Source organism: Ambystoma mexicanum, chromosome 6q (genome assembly GCF_040938575.1).
Source record: "Ambystoma mexicanum isolate Mex_15411 chromosome 6q, UKY_AmexF1_1, whole genome shotgun sequence".
NCBI classification, from domain to species: domain Eukaryota; kingdom Metazoa; phylum Chordata; class Amphibia; order Caudata; family Ambystomatidae; genus Ambystoma; species Ambystoma mexicanum.
The window spans coordinates 282,534,675-282,557,297 of NC_090937.1; the positions used below are offsets into that span (position 1 = coordinate 282,534,675).

Below are 22,623 nucleotides of genomic sequence, written 5' to 3' on the forward strand. Positions count from 1 at the left end.
TGCTCGCATCCATGAGAGAGTGGATGCGCAGGCCTCAGCCATGGGACACTCCAACAACTCCAAATCAGACATGGGGGAACTTGTAGCCGCCATACAACCGCCCCGTCAAGGAGACAGGGGCCCTCAGCCTTACAGATCGCCGGCAACCTTTTCGACGTCCGCCCCGCGTCCACAAAGACAGTGCTACCGCTGCGGGATGTCCTTCCCCCACTCGGGGTCTTGCCCAGCCCTGTCTCAGCGATGTACCAACTGCGGGAGAGAAGGACATTTTCACTCCGTTTGCAGGGAGGGCGTACCGTTTCCCCCGATGCGCCCCCAGGCGGCCCCCAGAATGCTCTTCCCGCTGCAGCCCCTGCAGTACAGTCAGCCAAGACCATACCAACAGGGCCTCGGGCAGAGGCGCTACGTCAGAGCGATGGACGAACAAGCGGCAGGATATGCTCCACCGTACGATCAGGCCGAACAGCCTAGACACCTCACGGACGAATATGACAATCCTCCTGCGGAATATAGGCCCGAGACCCTCTACCAGGAGGACCAGGCGATGGCCTACTACGCACCGCAGGACCAATACGACCACGACGAGTTTGTGAACCTGATACTCGACAACAAAGAGGCCAGGGAGGCCCCGCAAATCCTGCTCAAGATGGGGAACTGCCAATTTCAATTTATGATTGATTCCGGGGCCACAGTGAACATCATGGGCGAACAAGACTATGGCCGCATACCATGCCCACCACAGCTCAATCCGTCCCGTTCCAGAATTTTCCAGTGGGGAGCCGCCACCCCGTTACGGACCGTGGGCCAATTCACCCAATGCCTTCTCCTGAATGGGCGGCAAGTGGAGGCGACCATCCACGTGATACGGTCCCTCGCCAGGAGTCGATGCCTCCTCAGCTATCACACGGCATCGCACCTGGGGCTGATCGAGATCCACGTAAATGTGGGAGACGTAATCACCGCCGCAGCAGCCAACCCCAGCCCGGGGAACGTAGTAGGGTCGGTAGCCTCTCATCAGACTCAATCGCCCGTCTCTCAAGACGATATCGCGAGTGCCTTCCCCAAACTTTGCGAGGGGCTAGGAAAGCTCCGGTGACCCCCCATCAAGCTCCACATCGACCCCAACGTACGGCCAGTGCCGCAGCACCCCAGAAGGGTTGGTTTCCACCTTCAGGAGACAGTATCGGAAGCAGTCCAGCAACTGCTCCGCGACAGCATCATTGAACCGGCGACGGGGCCGACGCCGTGGGTGTCCCCCCTTGTGGTGGTCCCCAAAGAAGGGGGTAAGATCCGGTTGTGTGTGGACATGAGGGTGGCCAACACGGCAATACAACGGGAGAGACACCCGGGACCATGTATTGAAGACATGATCGTGCTGCTGAACAGTGCCCAGATGTTCTCCAAACTGGACCTAAATCAGGGGTACCATCAGTTGGAGCTCCATCCTGACTCCCGGCCCATCACCACGTTTGCGACTCACGATGGGCTTTTCAGATACCGGAGACTGAACTTTGGAATCTCATCGGCCGCTGAGATTTTCCAGGAGACAATACGCCAGATCATCAGGCCTGTAAAAGGGGCTTTAAATTACAGTGACGACATACTCGTTTTTGGATCGTCCAAGGAAGCCCATGACAGGGCACTACACGAGACGTGCGAAGCCCTTCAGAGAGCCGGCCTCACGCTTAACATCTTGAAGTGCCGGTTCAGTAAGACGAAACTCAAGTTCTTTGGACATATTTTCTCCAAAGATGGCATGCTGCCCGACCCCGAGAAGGTCGACACGATCACCAACCTAGGCGAGCCCCGGCAGGTGGCGGACGTCCGCTCGTTCCTTGGCATGGCGGGATACTGTGCGAGGTACATCCCCCACTACGCCTCCATCACAGACCCGCTGAGGAAACTGTTGCAGAAGGAGTCGACGTTCGAATGGACACCGGCCTGCCAACAGGCCTTCGCGGACATCAAGCAAGCCCTCGCGGAAGCTCACAGGCTCGCATACTTCAACCCACAGTGGCACACCGAGGTGGTAGTGGATGCCAGCCCCGTAGGCCTCGGTGCCATCCTGGCCCAAACCAGTGGCGCGGATGTTAATCCCAGACACGTGGTTGCATACGCGAGCCGAGCGCTGTCGACACCTGAGCTGGCCTACTCCCAGGCCGAGAAGGAGAGCTTGGCAGCAGTCTGGGCGTGTGAACATTTCCACAACTTCATCATCGGCAAAAGGTTCACGCTGATCACTGACCACCAGGCACTTCTATCACTGTTTGGGAACCCGCACACCAAGATGCCGCCGAGGATTGAGAGGTGGGGCATCCGCCTCCAGGAATACGATTATGACATCGTACATCGCCCGGGGGGCGACCTTAACCCCGCGGACTACCTCTCACGACACCCCGTAGGGGCCCCGCTCGCGCGGAGGGGTGACGTCGCCTATGTGCAATATGTGGCGGCCCACTCGCTGCCTCCGGCGCTGTCCCTTGAAAGAGTAGCCGCCGCATCAGCAGCCGATCCAACGACAGCTCTGGCGATCAGCCTCACGATGGCTAGCAAATGGAAAGACCACCACAGAGCCATCCTAGCGCACCCTGGGGTGAACAAACAAGAAATTGAGCGGCTAGCCCGAGTACATGGTGAACTTGCGGTGAAGGACAACAATATTCTGCTCAGAGGGTGCAGGATCGTCATCCCCGCCACTCTCAGGAGTGAGGTGGTCAGCATAGCGCACGAAGGCCACAGAGGAGCCGAGAACACAAAAAAGCAGCTCAGGTGCCACGTGTGGTTCCCTCTCCTGGATGCAGCCGTTGATGAGTGGGTAAGGAACTGCCACGCCTGTCAGTGCACAGCCCCTGCTGAACGACCGCCCCCACTCCAGCATACTCAAATACCTGATCACCCATGGGAACGAGTAGCCATGGATTTCTACGGGCCGACCGAAGCGGGTGACTACATCTTACTCTTCATAGATGAGCACTCAAGGTTCCCGATAGCCAAGGTGGTCAATTCCACGGCGTTCACTCAAGTGGCGGCGACGATAGAAGAGGTTTTTAGTGAGTGGGGGATCCCCAAAGGGGTCAAGTCCGACAACGGACCACCATTCTGTGGACATGAGTTTGGGACACTGGCAGAGCACCTGGGGTTCAGGCACATGAAGATCACACCTCGCCACCCCCAGGCAAATGGAATGGCTGAGCGCTTCATGGCGTCGATCAAAAAGACTATACAGAGGGCCCGGCTTGACGCAGTTGATACACACCAAGCGCTATGCCGTCTGTTAAGAGACTATAGGAACACTCCTCATGAGGTCACGAATAAGACGCCCGCCGAGCTCATGTTCCGATATGAGGTGCGAACCCGCATCCCGAGAAGTGCGGCGCAGGCAGAGCCGGTTGACCATGATCTGCTCCAGAGAGACGCGGTGGCAAAAGAAAATGCGAGGCTCCGCACCGATGCACGAAGAGGAGCGGTGCTGCCGGAGTTCCAGGTAGGAGATGAAGTCCTGGTACAACAACCGACGGCTAGAAATACAGACCCGCGGTTTGCTCCAAGCCCCATGAGGGTAGTTGCAGTGAAAGGGACGATGGTAACGGCTGAAGACGAGAACAGGGCCGTCACCAGAAACTGTCAGCAGTTCAGGCAGTACGCAAGAAGAGAAAACACAGAAGGACCTCAGCGGGCACTCTCACCAGAACCAAGGTTGCAGAGGGATGATGAATGGTTTCCCCCGGAAGGAGACCCCGGGGACATGAGCCAGAGGGGAGCGACTGAAGAGGAGCCAGATCCTGGGACTCAAGGTGAGAAGCCGAGACGACTCATAAGGAAGCCGATGAGACTTGTTGAAGAGTGTTGAGTTATTGTTTGGACACAGAGTGTCAAGTTGATGTTTGGACATATTGTTCGGGGGTAGTGTTACCCGGGGCTCAACGGGTTAACGCTCACGAGCCCCCTCCGTTGGAAAGGCGGAGTCTAACTGGGCAAGGGAGTTATGGGGCACGTGCGCGGTAAGCGCCAGTACTTGCTTGGTTGTTTAAGAATAAAGACGTTCCTCCTATCCCTCCGTGTGTGCGTCCTTCATTGGGCCTAGTCCCCTAGGCAACAATACTGATTTTTCTTTACCGAGGATTCCCAGCCTGACGACTGGGAATATTCATGAGCATGTGAATCCATGCCAGACCCCATGCTGGAGAAAGTGATATACATTGAGAGAAGCAATTCAAAAAGTCAGAGAGCATGCTATGAAAGAGGCGATTCACATAGATGCTCCTGATCACATGGTAGCCGTGCCGCTCTCAGTTTCAACTCGAAACATGGTGATTAGAACTGCGCCACCCGCATACAAAAGTATCATTATGACTTTGCTCGTAGGCATGACGGGCAAAGCTACTGATGAGGTAGCAGATGCCATTAGGCAACTTGCAGATTTGGGAGAGTGGGACAAGGGTGATAACAAGCCATGGGAGAGAGAGGGGGGCAGTGAGAGAAGAACTGAAGGCAGGCGGCAAGATAGCAGAGACTCCCGAGTGTCCCGAAAAGACATGTTATTGGCTTTGTTAAAAGATGGTGTGCCACATGAAGAAATTGATGGCATTGAAACCAGAGTAATGTATGAATTATACAAAAAACGAGGACTTGCAGCAAAAGAGCGCTATAAACAGGTTAAGAAATAAGTAGTCACCACGCCACAGGGGGATGCTTCACCTCTGCTCCCCCTGCGAAAGAACAAGATGAAGGGTCTATGGGGACACCTTCCCCGTACCAGCTGACATACGCTGATTTGAGAAAGGTGGTGAGTGCAAAGCTAGAGGCGGAGTCAAGTCACATTCATTCGAAGTTTGACTAGGGCTTCGGCCAAGCTCCGGCAGCGTCTGCCCACATAAAAGTGGATAGGCAGCCTCATGTGGAAAGATTTTTTGGGGGCCAGGAAATACACAAGGGGTGCGAGCATTGATAGACACCGGGGCGGAGGCCTCTTTGATTCATGGTAATCCGACACGATTTAAAGGCAAACAGTTTACCATCACAGGTTTAGGGGGAAAGGAGACCCCCGCAGTGCCAACGCGAGTGGAGATGAAAATAGGCAATTTAAAGAGGCAGAAATACCAAGTGTTGATTGTCCCGATACCCGAGTATATAATTGGCTTTGACATTTTGGAAGGGCTAACCTTGGGACTTGGCGGTAAAACTTACCAGTTTGGGGTGAGTGCATTGATTTGTACACCCATCACTGTAGGCAAATTGAAGATGCTCCCAGTGCAAGTGCCAATAGCAACCAAGCGGGTAGCAATGAAACAATACCGCATTCCTGGGGGGCACAAGGAAATTTCCGACACCATCAAAGAGTACGTGGAGGGGGGTGTATTACGCCCTTTTACCACCACATGGAACAATGCGCTCTGGCCCATTAAAAAGGGGGATGGGTCGTGGAGGATGACGGTGGATTACAGGGAGTTGAATAAACACTCTCCTCCCTTAGTGCCCGCAGTCCAAGATGCCATTACTTTGATTGAAAATGTCCAAAGGTTTGAGGGGACTTGGTATGCAGTGATTGATTTAGCTAATGCATTTTTCTCCGTGCCAATTGCTGATGAGTGTCAAGAACAGTTTGCATTTACGTGGGGAGGACGTCAGTACACTTTCACGAGACTACCCATGGGTACATGCACAGTCCGACTATCGGTCACCGGCTGGTGGCAGAGCACTTAGACAAGATACTGTGTAAACCTGACATACAAATTTCTCATTACATTGATGACATTTTGATTCAGGGCAAGGATGAGCACAGCGTGCAAAGTCAGTTAGATGTCCTTATGGAAGGATTGAAAAAGGAATGGTGGGAGATTAATCAGAGTAAAATTCAAGGTCCATCTGAAACAGTGATATTTCTAGGGATTCAGTGGCATCATGGGCATCGAGAAATGGTGCCAAAAGCCTGACAGAAAATACTTGAATTCACCACTCCAATGAACAAAAAGCAAGCTCAGCAGTTTATAGGACTGATTGGGTTTTGGAGACAGCACATTCCGCATTTAGGGCAGATATTGGCCCCCCTCTACAAGGTGACATGAAAGAAATATGAGTTTCAGTGGGGGGAAGAGCAGCAGAGAGCCTTTGAGATGGCGAAAGACACCGTGCAGCAGGTGCCTGATTTATGGCCCTTGAAGGAAGGCAAAGTGGAATTAAATGTGTCTGTGCAAGACAATTATGCTAACTGGAGTGTGTGGCAGAAACAAGACAGGAAACGTGTGCCATTAGGGTTTTGGAGTGGTAAATTGCCCGATGCTGGTAACTCATATACTCGGTTTGAGAAGCAATTGCTGGCATGTTATTGGGCTCTTGTTGCTACTGAGCAAATGACAGTGGGCCATGATGTATTGATGAGGCCAGAAATACCAATCATGCAATGGGTTCTGAGCTCTCCTAAAAAACATAGAATAGGACATGCTCAAGAAGAAAGCATAATTAAATGGAAATGGTACATTCAAGACAGAGCCAAATCAGGGAAGGGTGGAGTGGCAAAATGACATGAGCAAGTAGCCAACATACCGCCCTCAGATTACATACCACCGGAAGTGCCTGAAAAACATGAGTCTCTTGTGAAACGGGGAGTACCTTACAGCGATTTGACCGTGGAACAAACAGAGCATGCTTGGTTCACGGATGGTTCAGCTCGATACGTGGGAACTGAGCGGTACTGGAAAGCACCAAGTACAATCCCAAAACCAAAAAGATGTTGACAACGACAGGGAAAGGAAAGAGCAGTCAGTTCGCAGAACTTTACGCAGTTTACCAAGCATTGAAACAAGAGACCCCTGGTCAATGTTATGTGTACACAGATTCATGGTCAGTGGCAAATGGATTGGCAGTGTGGTTGCCAACTTGGCAAAAGAATGGATGGAAGATTCATTCAAAAGAGTTGTGGGGTAAGGAACTGTGGCAAGATATTGCAGAAATGTTGTTACAAAGTGAAGTCACTGTACATCATGTGGACGCACATTGTGCCACAGATTCATTAGAACGTTGGTTTAAATCTGTTGCAGATGAACACACCAAGATTGCCTCAGTGGATGCAGAGGCTCGGGAAGACGATATGGAGGGTTTGGCCAAATGGGCCCATCAGAAATGTGGGCACCTTGGAGAAAAGGCTACTATCAGGTGGGCACAAGCTCGAGGCATCAGTCTTCCTTTAGAAGTAGTGAAAACCATTATTTTGCAATGTCCCGTGTGCCAACACAAATTGCATAGACCTATACCTCAAATTGTTCGAGGCACATTGAGAAGAGGAAAATTACCAGGTCAAATTTGGCAGATTGATTATATCGGTCCTATGCCAATCAGCAGAGGTTGTCAGTATGCATGCACTATTGTAGATACCTACTCGGGATATTTGATGGTTTTGCCGTGCAAACGTGCAACCCAATTGAACACCATCAGGTTGTTAGAACAGATCATATTACATTATGGAGTGCCTTTGCAGATTCAAAATGACAATGGGTCACATTTCAAAGGCAAATTAATCCAAGAATTGTGTCAGGAAAAAAGCATTGAGTGGGTATATCATATTCCCTACCACTCAGCTGCAGCAGGGCTAATTGAACGAATGAATGGGTTACTGAAAGAACAGTTGCGCAAATCTGGAGACGGCAATTTGGCAGGCTGGCGTGATCGTGTGTTTGATACGGTGCAAGTGCTGAACAATAGGCCTGTGTGTGAACATGAAACTCCTTTGATGCGATTAATGACTCCTACTTTGCAGGTTCAACCCAATACAGTCAGAGAAACATTTTTATACTGGGAAATTACACCAGGTTCTTTAGCTCCCTAACGAGCAACTCCAGAGTCAGCAGGGGTGGACTTGCATTCTAATGAAGAAATCAGATTACACCCAAGAGGAATAGTTGTAATTGAAACAGGAATTGGAGTACAGATTCCCCCAGAGCATATGGGATGGATTGCCCCTACATCTGGCCTAGCATTGAAGGGAGTTCAAGTGTTGATAGGGGTTATTGATGCTGATTACCAAGGCGAGATTAAAGTCATCCTAATGAATAGTGGGGATCAATTGTTATCAATCCACAAGGGTGATCGGCCCAATTGATAGTTATTCCCATTAGGTTGTCCATGATTAAGAAAGGGGAGCCTCCTACAATGTTAACTACCCGTGGGGACTGCGGTTTTGGCTCTTCAGACAGCATGGTACCGGGTGCAAAGGTGTGGGTGGAACAGCCAAGTGGTCCACCAGTGCCAGCAGATGTCATTGCATCAAGCACATATCACGTGGCTTTAGTAATGGAGCCTGGTAGAAGGAAATGGCAATATGTACCCGCTGACAAATGTTACCTAAGAGAGTGATGTGCACCACTGATATCTCTTTTCTGGGTTTGCATTGTAGATCCTGGGTCTGGTTGGTGTGACTGTGGCACTAAATGGACTCCATTTGGAAGGGTTAGACGGTCTTCTGTCACCAGCAAAAACCGTCACATCTGTGCCAGTGATCAAGGAGATACTGATAGTGATGAATAATGTTGTCCCCAAGCAACCCTATGCCAGTGCCGACAAGCCCGCCAGACCGAAGACATGGATCCGTGAATTGCGACAAACACATCAAGAGCAAGTGAAAACAATCCTGATGCCAGTTGTGCAGGAGCCTTTTGTAGAACGGAGGAAACACTCTCCTATGATAACTCAAGAAGAAAATATGTGGATCTATTTAGCACAGCAAGTACTGAATATATCACACTTTGGTTTAATTGATGTGCCCAATGCTGAAGCTTTATAGACTACGTGTTTAGTAGCAGTGCTGACGCCTGTTCCGGTTTTAAAGCATATTTTCGGCGTCACACATAATGATTCTTTAGTTCAAGATTTGGACATTAGACAATCTTTTTCAGTCTACGAGTACTGTAGGTTCTGCCAAGAAACCAACAAGAAGAGGAGAAATTTGACACGTGTGATTACGTACAACGTAACCCAAGGTGATGTATGTTATATTATGACGTGCAAAGCACAAGAAATTGGTAAATGCAGACAAATAGAGTTGACCGATCAATACAATCATACTACATTTGAGAGGAGACTGTGTTCACGAATGTCACGCAAATGCACCAGTGTAAATAACACTATGTCTTGCAATCATACAGGGATAACTGCTAGTCATTTGAATCATGTGAAACTTCCAACAGGATGGCTCTTTTCATGTGGTAACATTACATATACTTATATTCCAGCTAACATTTCTGGTGGTCCATGTGCTTTGACTCGATTAGGACTAATGATGTTTCCTTTGCACTCAGCGATAACTTGAGGTAAAAGGTCAACCTTTGAATCTGAAGGGCTATCTCCTGACTGTGATTCACATGTACATTTGCTATCAGAAGCTGAGGTTTTAGCATTAACCCTTTCATTAGTAGGTGTTTGGGGTTTAGCTGCTGGAGGTTACAAATCTTTAATGAAATTAGCGTGTTTAGTAGTTAAAAGTCTTAATCATACTTCGCAAGCTTTAGAAGAATGACTCCTTGATAGTCAAGTTGTTAGAAACGCTACTTTGCAGAACAGAGCTGCTGTGGATTATCTATTGCTGAAACATAATTTAGGGTGTAATGCCTTTGAAGGTATGTGTTGCTTCAATTTGAGTGACCACTCACGATCCATTGAAAGTCATATTCGAGGTTTGAGGGATCTCATTTCTCAAGTGTCTCAAGATCAGAACAAAAACTGGTGGGATTGGTTATTTTCATGGATACCTGATATTGGGGGTCCACTACGTTATATTTTTGCTTGCATTTTTATTATTCTGTCTATTATAATTGCTTGTTGTTGTTGCCTTGAATGTGTTCACAATTTAGTTTGAACATTTTGTAGATTTCAGAGACCAGTTCCAGTGCCACCTGGCTACGGAAGATAAATATCCAAAGGGTGGAATTGTTCTGCTTGATTTATGCTTGGTTCAAAATGGCACGGGCGCGCAATGCATTCTGGGAGCGCTCAGAGCCATGTTGGATATTTACTTCACTCCGCAGTGAAAGGCTGCACACATTTTGCTGAAGTGTTAGATTCACAGTGCTGAGACCAACATGCTTTTTCAAACTTGGTATGCAGTCAAGGCCATTTCTGCTGGGAAAAGCTCATGTTGTTATGACTTGCTACTGTTCTCCGTGGAGCATGTTTTTAGAGCAGGAAGGCCCTGCGTTCCTTGGGGGGAGCTCTCGATTGACCCAGCTGGCAACCGACGGCTGTTCCTCAACTGCGCAGGTGCAATTCCAGAAGGTTTGAGAATTAACTCCCCTTTTGTGGAGTTCCTATATATGCGGAAACCAGGAGGGGGTCAGGTGAGACTTCAGCCAGAGAAGGATGCTCCGTCTGGCCTTCCTGTGAGCTGTGGCACTCTCGGCCTGGCTGCCCCCGGAATCTTCCAGCCGCGTCTGGACGAGATGAGGACTTGGATTACGCTCACGGTGATGTATTTCTTTTGACTTCTTTACTTCTTCTGTGATCTATGTCCATATTATTTTTAGGAGTTATTTCTATGTACTTGTAATCTTTGAATAAATAGCCGTAAAGAGCTGATCATCTTCTAAAGAGTGCGTGGCTGTGAGTTATTGTGTCCGTCTGTTTATGGGTTGAAGTATTTGCTCTATAATTGCATTGGTGATTTATGGTTGTTCCGTGCACTTTTCAGGGTAGAGCAATACACCACTATTATATGCCAACCACCTAGAACCTCTCTTGAGCATGATTAGAACCACCCAAGACATAGAAGGGGTCCCCTCTGGTGGGAGAGTGCATATGGTGGCAGCATTCGCAGACAACATGCTGCTAACACTAACAAACCCAGAGGAATCCCTAAAGGCAGTAGACAAGGTTCTGTCTCAGTTTGGCAAGGTAGCCGGTCTGAAAATAAATAGGAACAAATCATAAGTATTGAGTTTACAAATACCACCAGGGAGGGAAAGGGAGATAAAATCTGGATCACCATACTAGTGGGCCCCTAATAAAATAAAATATTTGGGAATTTATATTACTAAAACCATAGACCAACTTTTCGGGGCTAACTATCCCCCCTCTATTGGAGGTCATCAAAAACATGCTTCACAGTTGGAAACCCCTATCCATATCCTGGATGGGTAGGATAAATGCCTTGAAAATGGCAGTTCTGCCGAAATTACTATATGTGTTCATGGCAATCCCTGCAAGGGTGCTGATGTCCTTTTTCGTAACTCTATGCAAACACACGCAGGCTTTTAGTTGGGAGCAGAAGAAACCAAGAATTTCACACAAGTTGATGCTGCAGCCTACGAATAGGTGGGGGGGTGGGAGAACCCGACCCTATAGCCTACTGTCGCGCAGCCCAAATTACAGTAATGAGGGACAGGGCAAATGAGGACAGAGGGGAAAAAGTGGATGGAAATGGATAGAGTGGTGGGGGGAACAGATCTAGAGAAGGTTCTATGGCTACCCGGGAAGACAGACCCTGTAACATTTACTGCAGGGACATTGAAACCCTCGTAGGGCATACATGGGATGAGGTGGTAAGCTATCCAAAATCACTACGTTCCCATCACTGCTCACTCCGATTTTTAGCAACCTGCAATTCATGCCAGGGGGGGCTAGGACAGGATTTGACAAATGGCAGGAAGGGGGATGTCGGATGCTAAGGGATTTCTATGAAGGAGAGGAGATAAAAATCCTTCCTCCAATGTAAATTTGACTTTGGTGTAGATGAAGGGGAAATATTCCACTATGCCCAGTTGAGACACTGGGCCCAAAACCCTAAAGTATAGGAAGCAGTGACACGAGAACCAACCCCATTCGAGACATTTGTATCCACTAACTCAGGGGATAAACATTTAGTGGGAGCGCTATACAGACTGATCAAAGAGGGGGAGGAATCTGGGGCAAGACGGTTCATGCTTAACTGGGAGAGAGAAGTTGAACAAAAGATTAAGAATTAAGAAAAGGCAACACCTTTGGGCGAGCATACCCAAATTTGCACACTCACTACAAATTCAGGAAATCTGGATAAAAATGATGCACCAATGGCACCTCACTACTAGTAGATTGTCCAAAATCTACCAGACGATGTCCAAATTATGTTGGTGAGGTTGCGGGGAGGAAGGAACCTGGAGACACATATATCTAACCATTCTGGGGGATGATTCAAGAAGCGATGAGGGGTATACTGGGAATGGAGAAGACAGCAAACAAGGGACTGTTTATAATGGGTTTGGGTGGAGAGCTAGAAAAGTTGGCCACAAAGGCTCAGTGAAACATTTGTGTAATCCTTGTGATGGCTGGGGTCCTGCTAGTAGCCCGCAAATGGAAAACCAAAAGAGGCACCCACGGAACACGAATGGGTGGGCAAAATATGGAACCTGGCCGCCATGGAAAAAGTAACATATGCAATTGGGGGGGGGACACCAGAAATTCCTCATGCACTGGGATTTGGTGATGCAATTTCTAATGAACGACTGCAGGACAGCTTGGTGCCCAAGGGAGATGAACCTTCTGGGACTCGTCTGAGAAGCATCCCCCAATAGAGACAGAGAAGCGCTATCAAAGCGACTGGACGGGGGAAGAGGAAAAGCATCAGCCACGAGAGGGCAAGAGAGGAAACAATGCGGATACAGTGCAAAGCAGGCAGAGAGAAATCGGAGGCACGAAGGGAAAAGGAGGCAGGCTTGATCTATAGGAGGATGCCGAGCAGATCACTCAGGACCTAGGAAGGACAGGGGAAGGGAGCTACGGGGAGGGTTAGGGGTGAATGTTTAATGTTTTGTGATACCTGGTTTGTTATAAATGGCAATAAAAAAGTAAATGAAAAAAAGAAATCTACTGCCAATCCTTACAGCTAAATACAAACAGTGTGGGAAAAATTGTCATAAAAAAGAAAGAAGTGTTAAAAAATATGTCAGGTTTTCAGGCCATTGGCCTCCCTTCCCCACGTTTCTTGCACGAGACAAGGCGGTTTACTCGAGCATAGCACAGTCTCTGGCTTCTTTGGCACAAGGTTACAGTTCACTCATCAGCATCAGTGCATCCGGAGCGCAAGTCTCCTTGCTTCTCAAAGTGATTCACTCAAAGGGCCTGATGCAACCAAATATATAACTAGTTCTTTTCCCCTCTCAGATTTCCACAAGTATTTACATCAGGTGATTCAATATTAACCCTGCACCCCCCTCAGCCAGGCTCAGATTGATTAAGTATACAGTTCCGCACAGGCTTCCCTCTGCCAGGCTTGAGCCGGTCGTTCACCTTTCACTTTTTATACAACATTCGTAGGCTCATCCTTTTCGGGTGACTCACGGTTTACCCCGGATCCCCCTCTGCCAGGCTCAGATCCCTCTACACCATAAGTTTCCCTCAGCCGGGCTTGGACCAATGTAAACAACAAGTATCAATGACTTTCGAATGTGCACAGGGTTTGGCTTGACCTGGCAGGACCGCTTTGATTTTGCAATTCACTTTTTAATGTTCATACCCTTCCGGACGGATACCTAACAGAGACCTTCGAATGAGAAGCCAAGTGATGCTTGACCACTCTATCTACGGTATCGTATTTTAGCTTCAACGTTCATTCACTCATCTGCTGTCTTAATAATCTTCTTCATACAATGTTGCTGCTTGCAACCTTGATTTCTACACAGGCCGGTCTGGTGTCAGTTTCCCCAACTCACCGGCAGCGCTGCTTTGTTGTAGGAGCCAAGGACAGTACCACGGTGGCATCCGCTTCTCCTCGCCTTAACTATCGACACAGGAGAGCCCCGGGTACCTCCGACACACACCGCAGGACTCTTTAGTTTCAATTCCAGGTCTTACACTTTCTACTTTTGAAGGCTCATGAAAGGTGCAGCTCGTCGGTGTAAAGGTCATGGGTATTTCCCTCATTGGAGTCCTCTTCGGTCTTGTCGTCTTCCAACCTCATATTAAACTGCCATCTTGTAACTGCTGCTTCCTTGTGTGCCTTGCCTTGCTCAGAGTGTGCTTTCGTGCTCCGCCTTTTATCTGTGTGGGGAAGTGTGATGGAAGTCAGGTGTGTGTAATGATCAGCAATTGCCTGACATTGAATTGGGACACGTCAGGTAAACGGCAATGGTGTTAGTTCATTTTTGCTCACAAGTGAGCCATCTGTGAGAAAGTGTTAGTGTCTGGAAAGGGGGGGTGGGGAGTTGAGTTCCTAAGTATCGCATCTTGCCATTCGGTGTCCCACTCCCCGAAGACCCCCCATCCTGGTGATCCTCCTGCACTAGTCTACCCCCCGGAACTGGATCCAAAAGCAATGGCCGTGTCCTGGCCACCTGGATGACAGATCCCCGGGTACTAGCGGGTGAAACACCTTCCGGTTTCTCACAGCATAAAAGCCCTCCCTTACATACACGGACAGCAGATGCTTGGCATCTCCCGAGATTGCTGACCAGAGATGAAAATAAAATGTAGCCAGGGCACAGGAAGTATTCACCACCCTCAAGGCAAGACTACCCGATGTGTAAGGTTCCTTACAGATGTATCCAACCTATTGCTCTCTCTGTCAGGAGGCAAAGAGGGAAACATGAACTTCTTTAGGTTGGTCATCACAGCCGGAACAACCAGCTCTACCAAGAAGTTGGAGTGGACAGAAAGGTCGGGTCAGATGGCACCAGACAGTGCTTCTTTTCCAGATCTTTGTCAACTGCAGGGACAGATGTAGGCTTATCCCAAACATCTAACACTGGGGCTCAACTGCCAGGCTAAAATGCAGCAAGGTCTCTCTTTGGGGACCCTCATCCAGAATGTCTGTAAATTTGAATTGAACTTTCAGTCTGGAAGGGGCTGACAACCCCAGTGTCTCCACCATCTTAGACATCAGTCGTTGGTATGAAGCCTCTGGCTTCCCGGAGTCGGCACCAGCAAGATGGCGAACTCCGGGAACGTATCCAGATCAATGTTCTCCTGCAGGTTAAAAAGCCAGCTCCAATAGCTTCTCTCCCTCTCCACAGAAATCCTCTGCTGACTTGTCCAAGGGCGATGGGGCCATGAAGGAGCTGCCAGCACCGGGTGTCTTAGAGAACCTGTCAAGCATCTACAGCCAAAACATCTTACATGCCTACGGAGTGGAGGATTGAGTGGGAAACGCCAACTGTGGAGGTGCCTCCTCCAACAAGTTCTTGGCGTGGTGCTGAGAGGAACTGTGGATTTAGCTGGATCTCTAATGGTGGTGTTTCTTCATCTCTTTTCAGGTTGGGGATTGGTCTTGTCAGTTCCATTCCACACCCCCGGATCTTCACCAAGCCCTATAATTGCCTTTTTCTTTGTGGGAAAGGGTGAAACGCTTTTCAACATTTTCCCGGCCATTGGGTTCATAAACTGACAAGAACCACAGGCCTGGGAGTCATGTTTTCCAGCAAACAGTAGAGACATATCCTCTGGAGGTCAGAGACTGCTGCTTGTTGTCCGCAGTCCGCACAGTGCTTGAAACCTGAGGCATATGTGGGATTCGGCATGATGCAAAACTCATAGCAGCAGTGTTTTTAAAGTTAACAGAGTGTGTGCAAAAAAAGAACTGAGGTCATAGGGTGTGGCACCTCAATATATAGTGGCCCTGACATTGTATCCGGTGCGGGTGCCTAGAGGAGCCAACGGCAGAGAAGTCTCAGAACAGCAACGCTGCAAATAGATCATCATAAATGAGAAATCTGTGGGAGGAAGGAATCCATTAGAAACATATCTCTGTTTCTCACATTGTATGGATTTTACTGTACAATTACAAAACTAAAAACTAAAATCCCAATCTAAGAACTAATTTAGTAAACTCTCCTTTTATTCTAATCCATACATGACCGCATGTACAGGATGTGGTGCTGCATATACACTGGTAACGTTAACAATGTGGTGCTCTTAAGCCAGGCAAGTCTTAGGCACTGTGCAAAGGTGATTCACAATTTGGAAGACATGAACAGACAGGCAAAGTGCAGGATACTAGAATGAAGACTGTTAAATAATAATAAACTTCATACCTTTGTGATGTTGGATATCCTATCAATTTCAGTATCAGCCAATTCTGAGATGCACTGCGCAACTTTGACATAGAGCTCCGCTTCATTGATCTAAATAAAAAAAAGATAAAGCATGTATTTATGTCAAATTAAAAGTAAAAAAAATAAATGCAAAAGTGGATGAGAACGCATAGGCTCATCCAGTCCTTACTGCTGCAGGCCCTTGTTGGTCCCTCCCTAGGTAAAACATTTTTTTGCATCAACTGTAGCAACGCTAGAGCAAATCCAACCCATCTCCAACAGAGTACATCATATATGTTGCCCTTAATTTTCCTTTCTCTAGAGGCCAAAGAAACTGTTGAACAGTCTTGATTGTGCAATTAAGAGGGAAGAACAGACCACCACATTAAGAGTGAAGAACAGAACACACGGATACTGGAATGTGGAGTTCCCAACAGGTTTATTTACATATGGAGGAACGATGCACGCATTGGGGAAGAACAAAAGCACCAAACCCTCTGGGCAACAGGGAAGCAAACCACAAAATAAAATGCTCCCTCCATCCCTAATCTCCCTGCCCAGGTTCTGTCTGCTGACAAACTACAGGCCCAGACAGTAAGGAACGCAAGGCAAGATACGCCGGGCATTTAGGAAAACCCAAATGTGAAAACATCTCCCGTAATCCCTGGCAATTAAAGAAGGAAACCTGGGAATGGATCTGGAATATCCAACTGCAGATTTGGATGGAGGAAGGCTGAGGGAAGCCCTAGCTGGGATTCGAGAATCAAGAGGGACGCTGAGACATTTTTCCTTAGTTTATGTCACCACAAACATCTCATAACACCCAAAACGGAAAACCCGTAATGACTCTGCGGCTCGATGGCGCTATCTGAAGGCCAGCTAGGTGTTGGCATCAATCACCAGATATTACCCTGCATCACAATACAACCTCTCTTAGTGCACACCTGTGTTTCCAGGAAACTGGGCTACCATTCCCATAATATGCCTGGAAGTTATCTGGAAATCCCAGAAAACTAATCCGGAAACTGTTTGATTTTGAATTGCATCCACACAGTTTACCTAGTGAATAGAAGAAGGAAAGCAGAGTTCAAATGCTGCTTTCGTGTCTATACAGAAACTCCTGGAGTTGGTCAGCACAAGCTCCTCTCTCATCCATGCCAGAGATTGGAATTAATGACACCTGTAACAGTTTGTGTGTAGTCCAATCATAGAACTTCCCCCGCACCTCGGGGTTTCCCTCCCTAGCAGTGCTTATGCCCTAAAGGTCCTTGTTCGTGCATTGAATTCCGAGCCCCTTGCTGCTGGAAACAATTCTGAATGTTCTCTGCCTTGGCAGAGGCTGTGTCCTTCTCATGTGCTGCCTTGCTCTATTTTCTCTCTCCCTACCTTAGGGTCACAATCCTTTGCCTTCTGCCTACGACAGTCTCCCTGCTGCTTTCCTTTGTGCTGTGTCCCTGCAGCCTTCAGCTGTTGCTATTTGTGCTGCTTCTCTATAGAATCCTAGCCCAGCTACCTGTGCTGTTGTTCAATATTATATCGTTTAACTCAACACAAATTGGGGTACATCGAAGTTCAACAGCTTTAGAGTTGTATGTAAGTAAAATAATCTCTTAATATTAGAAAATGAATAGATACCATTTAAACAAATAGTGAGCAGTTTAAACATTTGAAGTGGAGCCTTCAAGGCAGTCAGTTTTATATAATTCAGCATTTTGTTTATCTTGGTTTTCCCAGTCATAGCAAGAACAGGAAATCCTTGCTGTTGGACAAACTAAAAAAAAATGGTATGTGAAAAGCCCAGATGAGGAAGATGACTAAAATATGTCCGCTTTTCAATTATGTCATTAATTAAATTGTACAAGACAAAGGTTGGTCCGTCATAAATTTATGGATTCAAGGTTTGTCATCTCACCAAACGAACAGAGCTGCACTGAATTGAGGGTGTGATGGTGAAATATGGAAAAGGTATTAAATCTTTCCTCTTTGCTTCCAACAGCATCCATTCGACACAAATTAGGTTGGACATCTTTAAAAGCAATGATAGAATTGAAAAAACAAATAATTCATAGTGCGATCCGACATCCTATCAAACATTATTTAAATCAGGACCTGCGTGTAATCTGTTAGGACTAATCAGCGAAAGTCTTAACAAATGTATACATGGAATGTTAGCAGCAATAAGCAGCACCAACGAGCATTTACTCTGTATCCATTAGTAATCAAGAAAAAGTTGAGAAATCACGATTGATTCTAGAAAAAGACCTGAATTAAAGAGTATACACTTTTTAACAAATATGCCGTTCTTTATTATAAATGTGGTATGCTACCCAAATATTTGTGTATATTTCCAAATAGCTTACATCCAAATATATTTTCTATGCATTTTCCTTTTAACCAGCTTTGCTCTCTTGAAGGAAAATTCCTAAGGATACAAAAACATGCATACTAAGTTTTAAACAAGAGACATAAAAGCACTTGGTGTATGGGTGTGAAGTTATTTAGCAATTGGTTTGTTTTCTAAATGTGCTCATAAACAATTAGAGATGTACAGAAGCTTTCTAGACTTGCCTAAAGTGCAAACAGCAAACGTCTTTAGAAATATCACTGAATAGGTTTATGTTTAAATTGTACAATTTACTGGATGAAAGGTCTCTTTTATGAAATAGTTTCCCTGCTTGTGCCCCAGTGCATTTATTTGTATAGAAATCAGCTCGTACTCACTTGGAGGCAATCACTGCCTCTTCCTTTGACTTGTGTTGTCTTACCTGTAGTCCATAGTGTATCTCCTAATATTAGAACATCAATAGTTACCATTTTAACAAATGGTAAACAGCTTAATAATGTTAAGTGGATTCCTCAAGATAGCAAATGTGTTGATTGCGGTTTCCACAGAAGGCATTCACTGTATGTTCCGGTAGGACCCATATATGATATATGAAATGATATGGCATTTGTAACGCGCCTATACACAAGTGTTTCCAGGCGCAAATATAGGCTTGTCTCTTGTAAGTATATTCCTGGTTTTTGCATTAGGATCAAGACACAGATGCCATTCTTGCTGCCCCTCTTCTACAGGCATGTAGATTGAGAACCTGTACAAAAGCCCACACAGAAGCAGTGAGATTCTGTTTGTTTCTGTGGGTATCCCAAGTTCATCCTGTGTTCAACTCTAGTTGGACTACAAACGAGTTGTCTAGTGAACAGTTCCCATCCCTTCTTGTTCACCATCTCGGTCTTCCTTTTACTCTTGTTTCCTTGTTACTATTTGCCCTGCCCGTTTTCCCTTCTTGTTCTGTTTAATACTGTATTAGATTTGCCTGCTCCTTCACATCAGAGCTGCAGTTTCCAATCCTAACCAGGGGTCTTTCTCCAATCCCTCTGTTAGACCCTGTGACAAAGACATTGTTGCCATAATACTCCTTTCACGCATGGGGAAAAGCAAGAGCTGATCCCAGAAATGCAGTTTGGAATTATGGGGCGGGAAGGCTATGTGGAAGGCCTGATCACTGCACAGCTGTGCTTCCGACCTCCTGGATAGGACAAATATGTCTAACCAGAACCCCTATCTGTTTAATGCCTCAAGGGTTGAAGAGGAGCACACTGCTCTCTGGTATGACGACCACTTTCCCAATGCAAGCTCTGCTTCCTCCTCATACCAAAGGAAGACCTGAAGAAATGAATAAATGAAAATTCATGTCTTCCCCACAACTACAGTAGCAGAATAGAGCAGCTCCAACCCCCACCTTTCCCACAGTGAAAAAACAAAAGAAACATACACTTAATAGACACTTCAGAAGAAATGTTTTTTCAAACTCATCAAACCCGAGGGGGTTCACAAGGTACCTACTAATCTTCTAGGTTCAGGGAATAACAAAATTTAACTGCAGAAGTGGGACACCATTTATTATCAGGCAAAGAGTGAGAGCAGCTGCTACAGCCATTTCTCTGGACCGAACTTTCAGGAATAGAATCCAAGATGGTGACTGGACTATGTGACAAAGTCTGTTTAAATATATGCAGGGATATTGGCACCACTCTCCCTGCCCCCAATACCCATTAGCCTCTGCCCTGCCCAGGTTGCGCTCACTCCTTTTTCAGAGCCACAATTCCCAGAATGCACCAGGGTACAACCAAAAAAACCTAGACCACAACCAGGAGAATCGGGACTAAAAATGCAAAGTACTGTGATTTTCCCTGCCCAAAAGGGATGAGAAATCCATCATACCAATCACAAACGGACACCAGAGGAATGGTGGGACAACAGAAAATGGTCTGAGAATGGAAATAGACTGAAGGGAAGAAGGGAAGACACAGAAAACCTTCACAAACCCAGTTAGAAACAAACTTTACCAATGCATGAGGAGAAAACTAGCAGCCAGAGCACATGGTTGTGACCACACAAATGGAGACAGAAAAAAGAGACAGTGCTAGAAGCTTTCTTAAAGATTTGTAGAGAAAATTCAAACCCCCAGGGGACTAGCTTAACCAGAGATTGGCCCACGGGAGCACGTGACAAGAAGGATCAAGTGGAGCCGAGAAGAACTCCAAAACAGGGCAGACTGGGCTATATAAGACCAGCAAGTGCAGAATAAGGGGCATTGCTCGATTTGAGCCATGCTGCCAGGATTAAAAAGCATAAGGCCAGGAAACCAGACTGAAGAAACATGTATTGTGTGTCAGAGAAATCCGGGGCCCTCCTGCAGTGCTGACTGAGGTACCGTCCTTGGCTCCAAAATCAAAGAAATATCAATACAGCCAGTGGGTTGGGGAGACTGATGCAAGACGTGTCTGTGTTGACGTCAAGGTTGCAAGCAGCAAAATTGTAAAAAGAGCGCAAAGATAAACATTGGTAACGCGTGTGAAGAAAGACACGAGGAAAGTCTAATGGCTGATGGATGTTTAAACTGTAGCAAAGAAGATACAATATTCACAACAGAGTGGTCCGCCACCGTGAGTGTGCTCAATCCGTGAGGTATTCAGTCAAGAAGTGGCAAAAGCGAAAGTAAAGGATAAAAAGTAACAAATGGAGTTAATCAAAGTGGTCCTGCAACGATTTAAGCAAAACTCATCACACAATCGAAAGTCTTCGATTTTTGATATACAGGGGTCTGAGCCCGAACGAGGGGGGTCTGTGGTCCGAGCCCGAACGAAGGAGACCAATTGTGAACCTGTGAATGTGAAAATCCTTACAAGAAAGGAACTTTGGTGTTTGTTTGTTATGTCAGGCCATCTGCAATAAGAGATTGTCATTGGGAGAGAGACTTTGGCAGAAGGCACGATACCTATGCTTTGAACTGTTTCCTCATGGCCAATGAGCCAGAGTGTGTGTGAAGCTGAAGCGTGCCGCCTTGTCCCAGGCTGAAAACATGTGGATGGGACGCCAACTGCTCAACTATCCCGACATATCATTTCTTGAACACTTTTCTTTTTGCCTACATTGTTGTCCCACACCATTTGTATTTAGAAGTAAGGATTGGCAATAGGTTTAACAGTATAGGCCCTTTTATTTTGAGAGAGACTCCCCTAGGACTGCGTTATTATTTGATGGTCGTAGCTTGCTCCCATCCTTGGATTTAGGATTTGGATAGGCATTTAACCAACCCATTTGAAGTTCAATAAACACCCTTGAACTGTGATCTCTTGTGTCTGTCTTCACTGTTTGATGCCATACCTTCCTTACAGTACCCAGAGGAGGGGCCGGGGATGCGCCACCTGCAGGATGACCTCCTTAACTATATCCTTCAGGAGCCCCTTCATCTGAGGGGAGCGCATGAGGGAAGAGGAAGCACTCGAAGAAGAGGTCCTCGCAAGCTGCCGGTTCCCTAGGGGCACTGCGCTGCACCTCCGCTTCTGGTCAAAGCGCTGAGGCGCCTGAGGCATGTAGCCGTAAGGCTGCAATGGGTAGATGTAGCCCTGAAATCGCCAGATGCCTGTAACGTACAATCTGCTGCTGCTTCCAAAGGGAAGGGGCTAGGATCATCTTGCAAAGCCCATTCGATGGACGAAAGCACGGGCGGGCCCTGAGTGGGATCGAAGATGGCCGCCAGACTGGCAGGCTCCGCCAAGTCTCTCTCTGCCATTTTTAACCCTTGTGCCAGGCCCTGAGCGGGAGGGTGCGAAGGCCCCGAGCCACGACAGGCATCAGACATGGGAGGATAAAGCTTGGGCCTTGCACCTGAAGCGTAAGCGTCAACCTCAGAGATCACTCTGGTAGGCGCTGAGCCCTCGGCCAGCTGGCCAGTAGAAATAACGTCCTGACTCATGACCTCGGACCAAGCTTCGGCAGGCTGCACACCCTCAGCTCCTGTGCCGATAGCCATGCTGGATCGTGCCGAGGACAGATTTTTGGAGGTGGCACTCAACGATCCCTTTCCCCTTGGGGTCGAAGAAGAGGACGAAACTGATCACTTTTTAAAAAAAACTTTTTAATTAAATGATCATATCACAAGCAGCATGATTCAAGGTTATATACATACAGTGTGCAAGGCGTTCGTAATTATTCAACATGATTAACATTTCCAAATGTATACCATTTTGGGTTCAAGTACTGTCAACATCAGAATTAATCTCACACAAGTACAATCTGAACGGGGCCCAAATGTCCTTTGGGCGGCATATTGTGGGTACAGAGAGAACA

The 22,623-nt window shown here is 47.1% G+C and overlaps 1 protein-coding gene across 2 annotated transcripts in view; it reads right to left on the reverse strand.

The window, feature by feature from the left end:
* FOCAD (focadhesin) overlaps positions 1-22,623 on the reverse strand; it is a 2,926,805-nt gene that overhangs the window by 174,290 nt on the left and 2,729,892 nt on the right. For both annotated transcript variants that reach the window (XR_011282193.1, XM_069630760.1), the window contains exon 39: positions 15,987-16,076. Coding sequence is in view for 1 of the 2 variants with exons in the window: in XM_069630760.1 (XP_069486861.1) it covers positions 15,987-16,076 (90 nt within the window). In the remaining variant the exon portion in view is untranslated. The remainder of the gene's footprint in view (positions 1-15,986; positions 16,077-22,623) is intronic.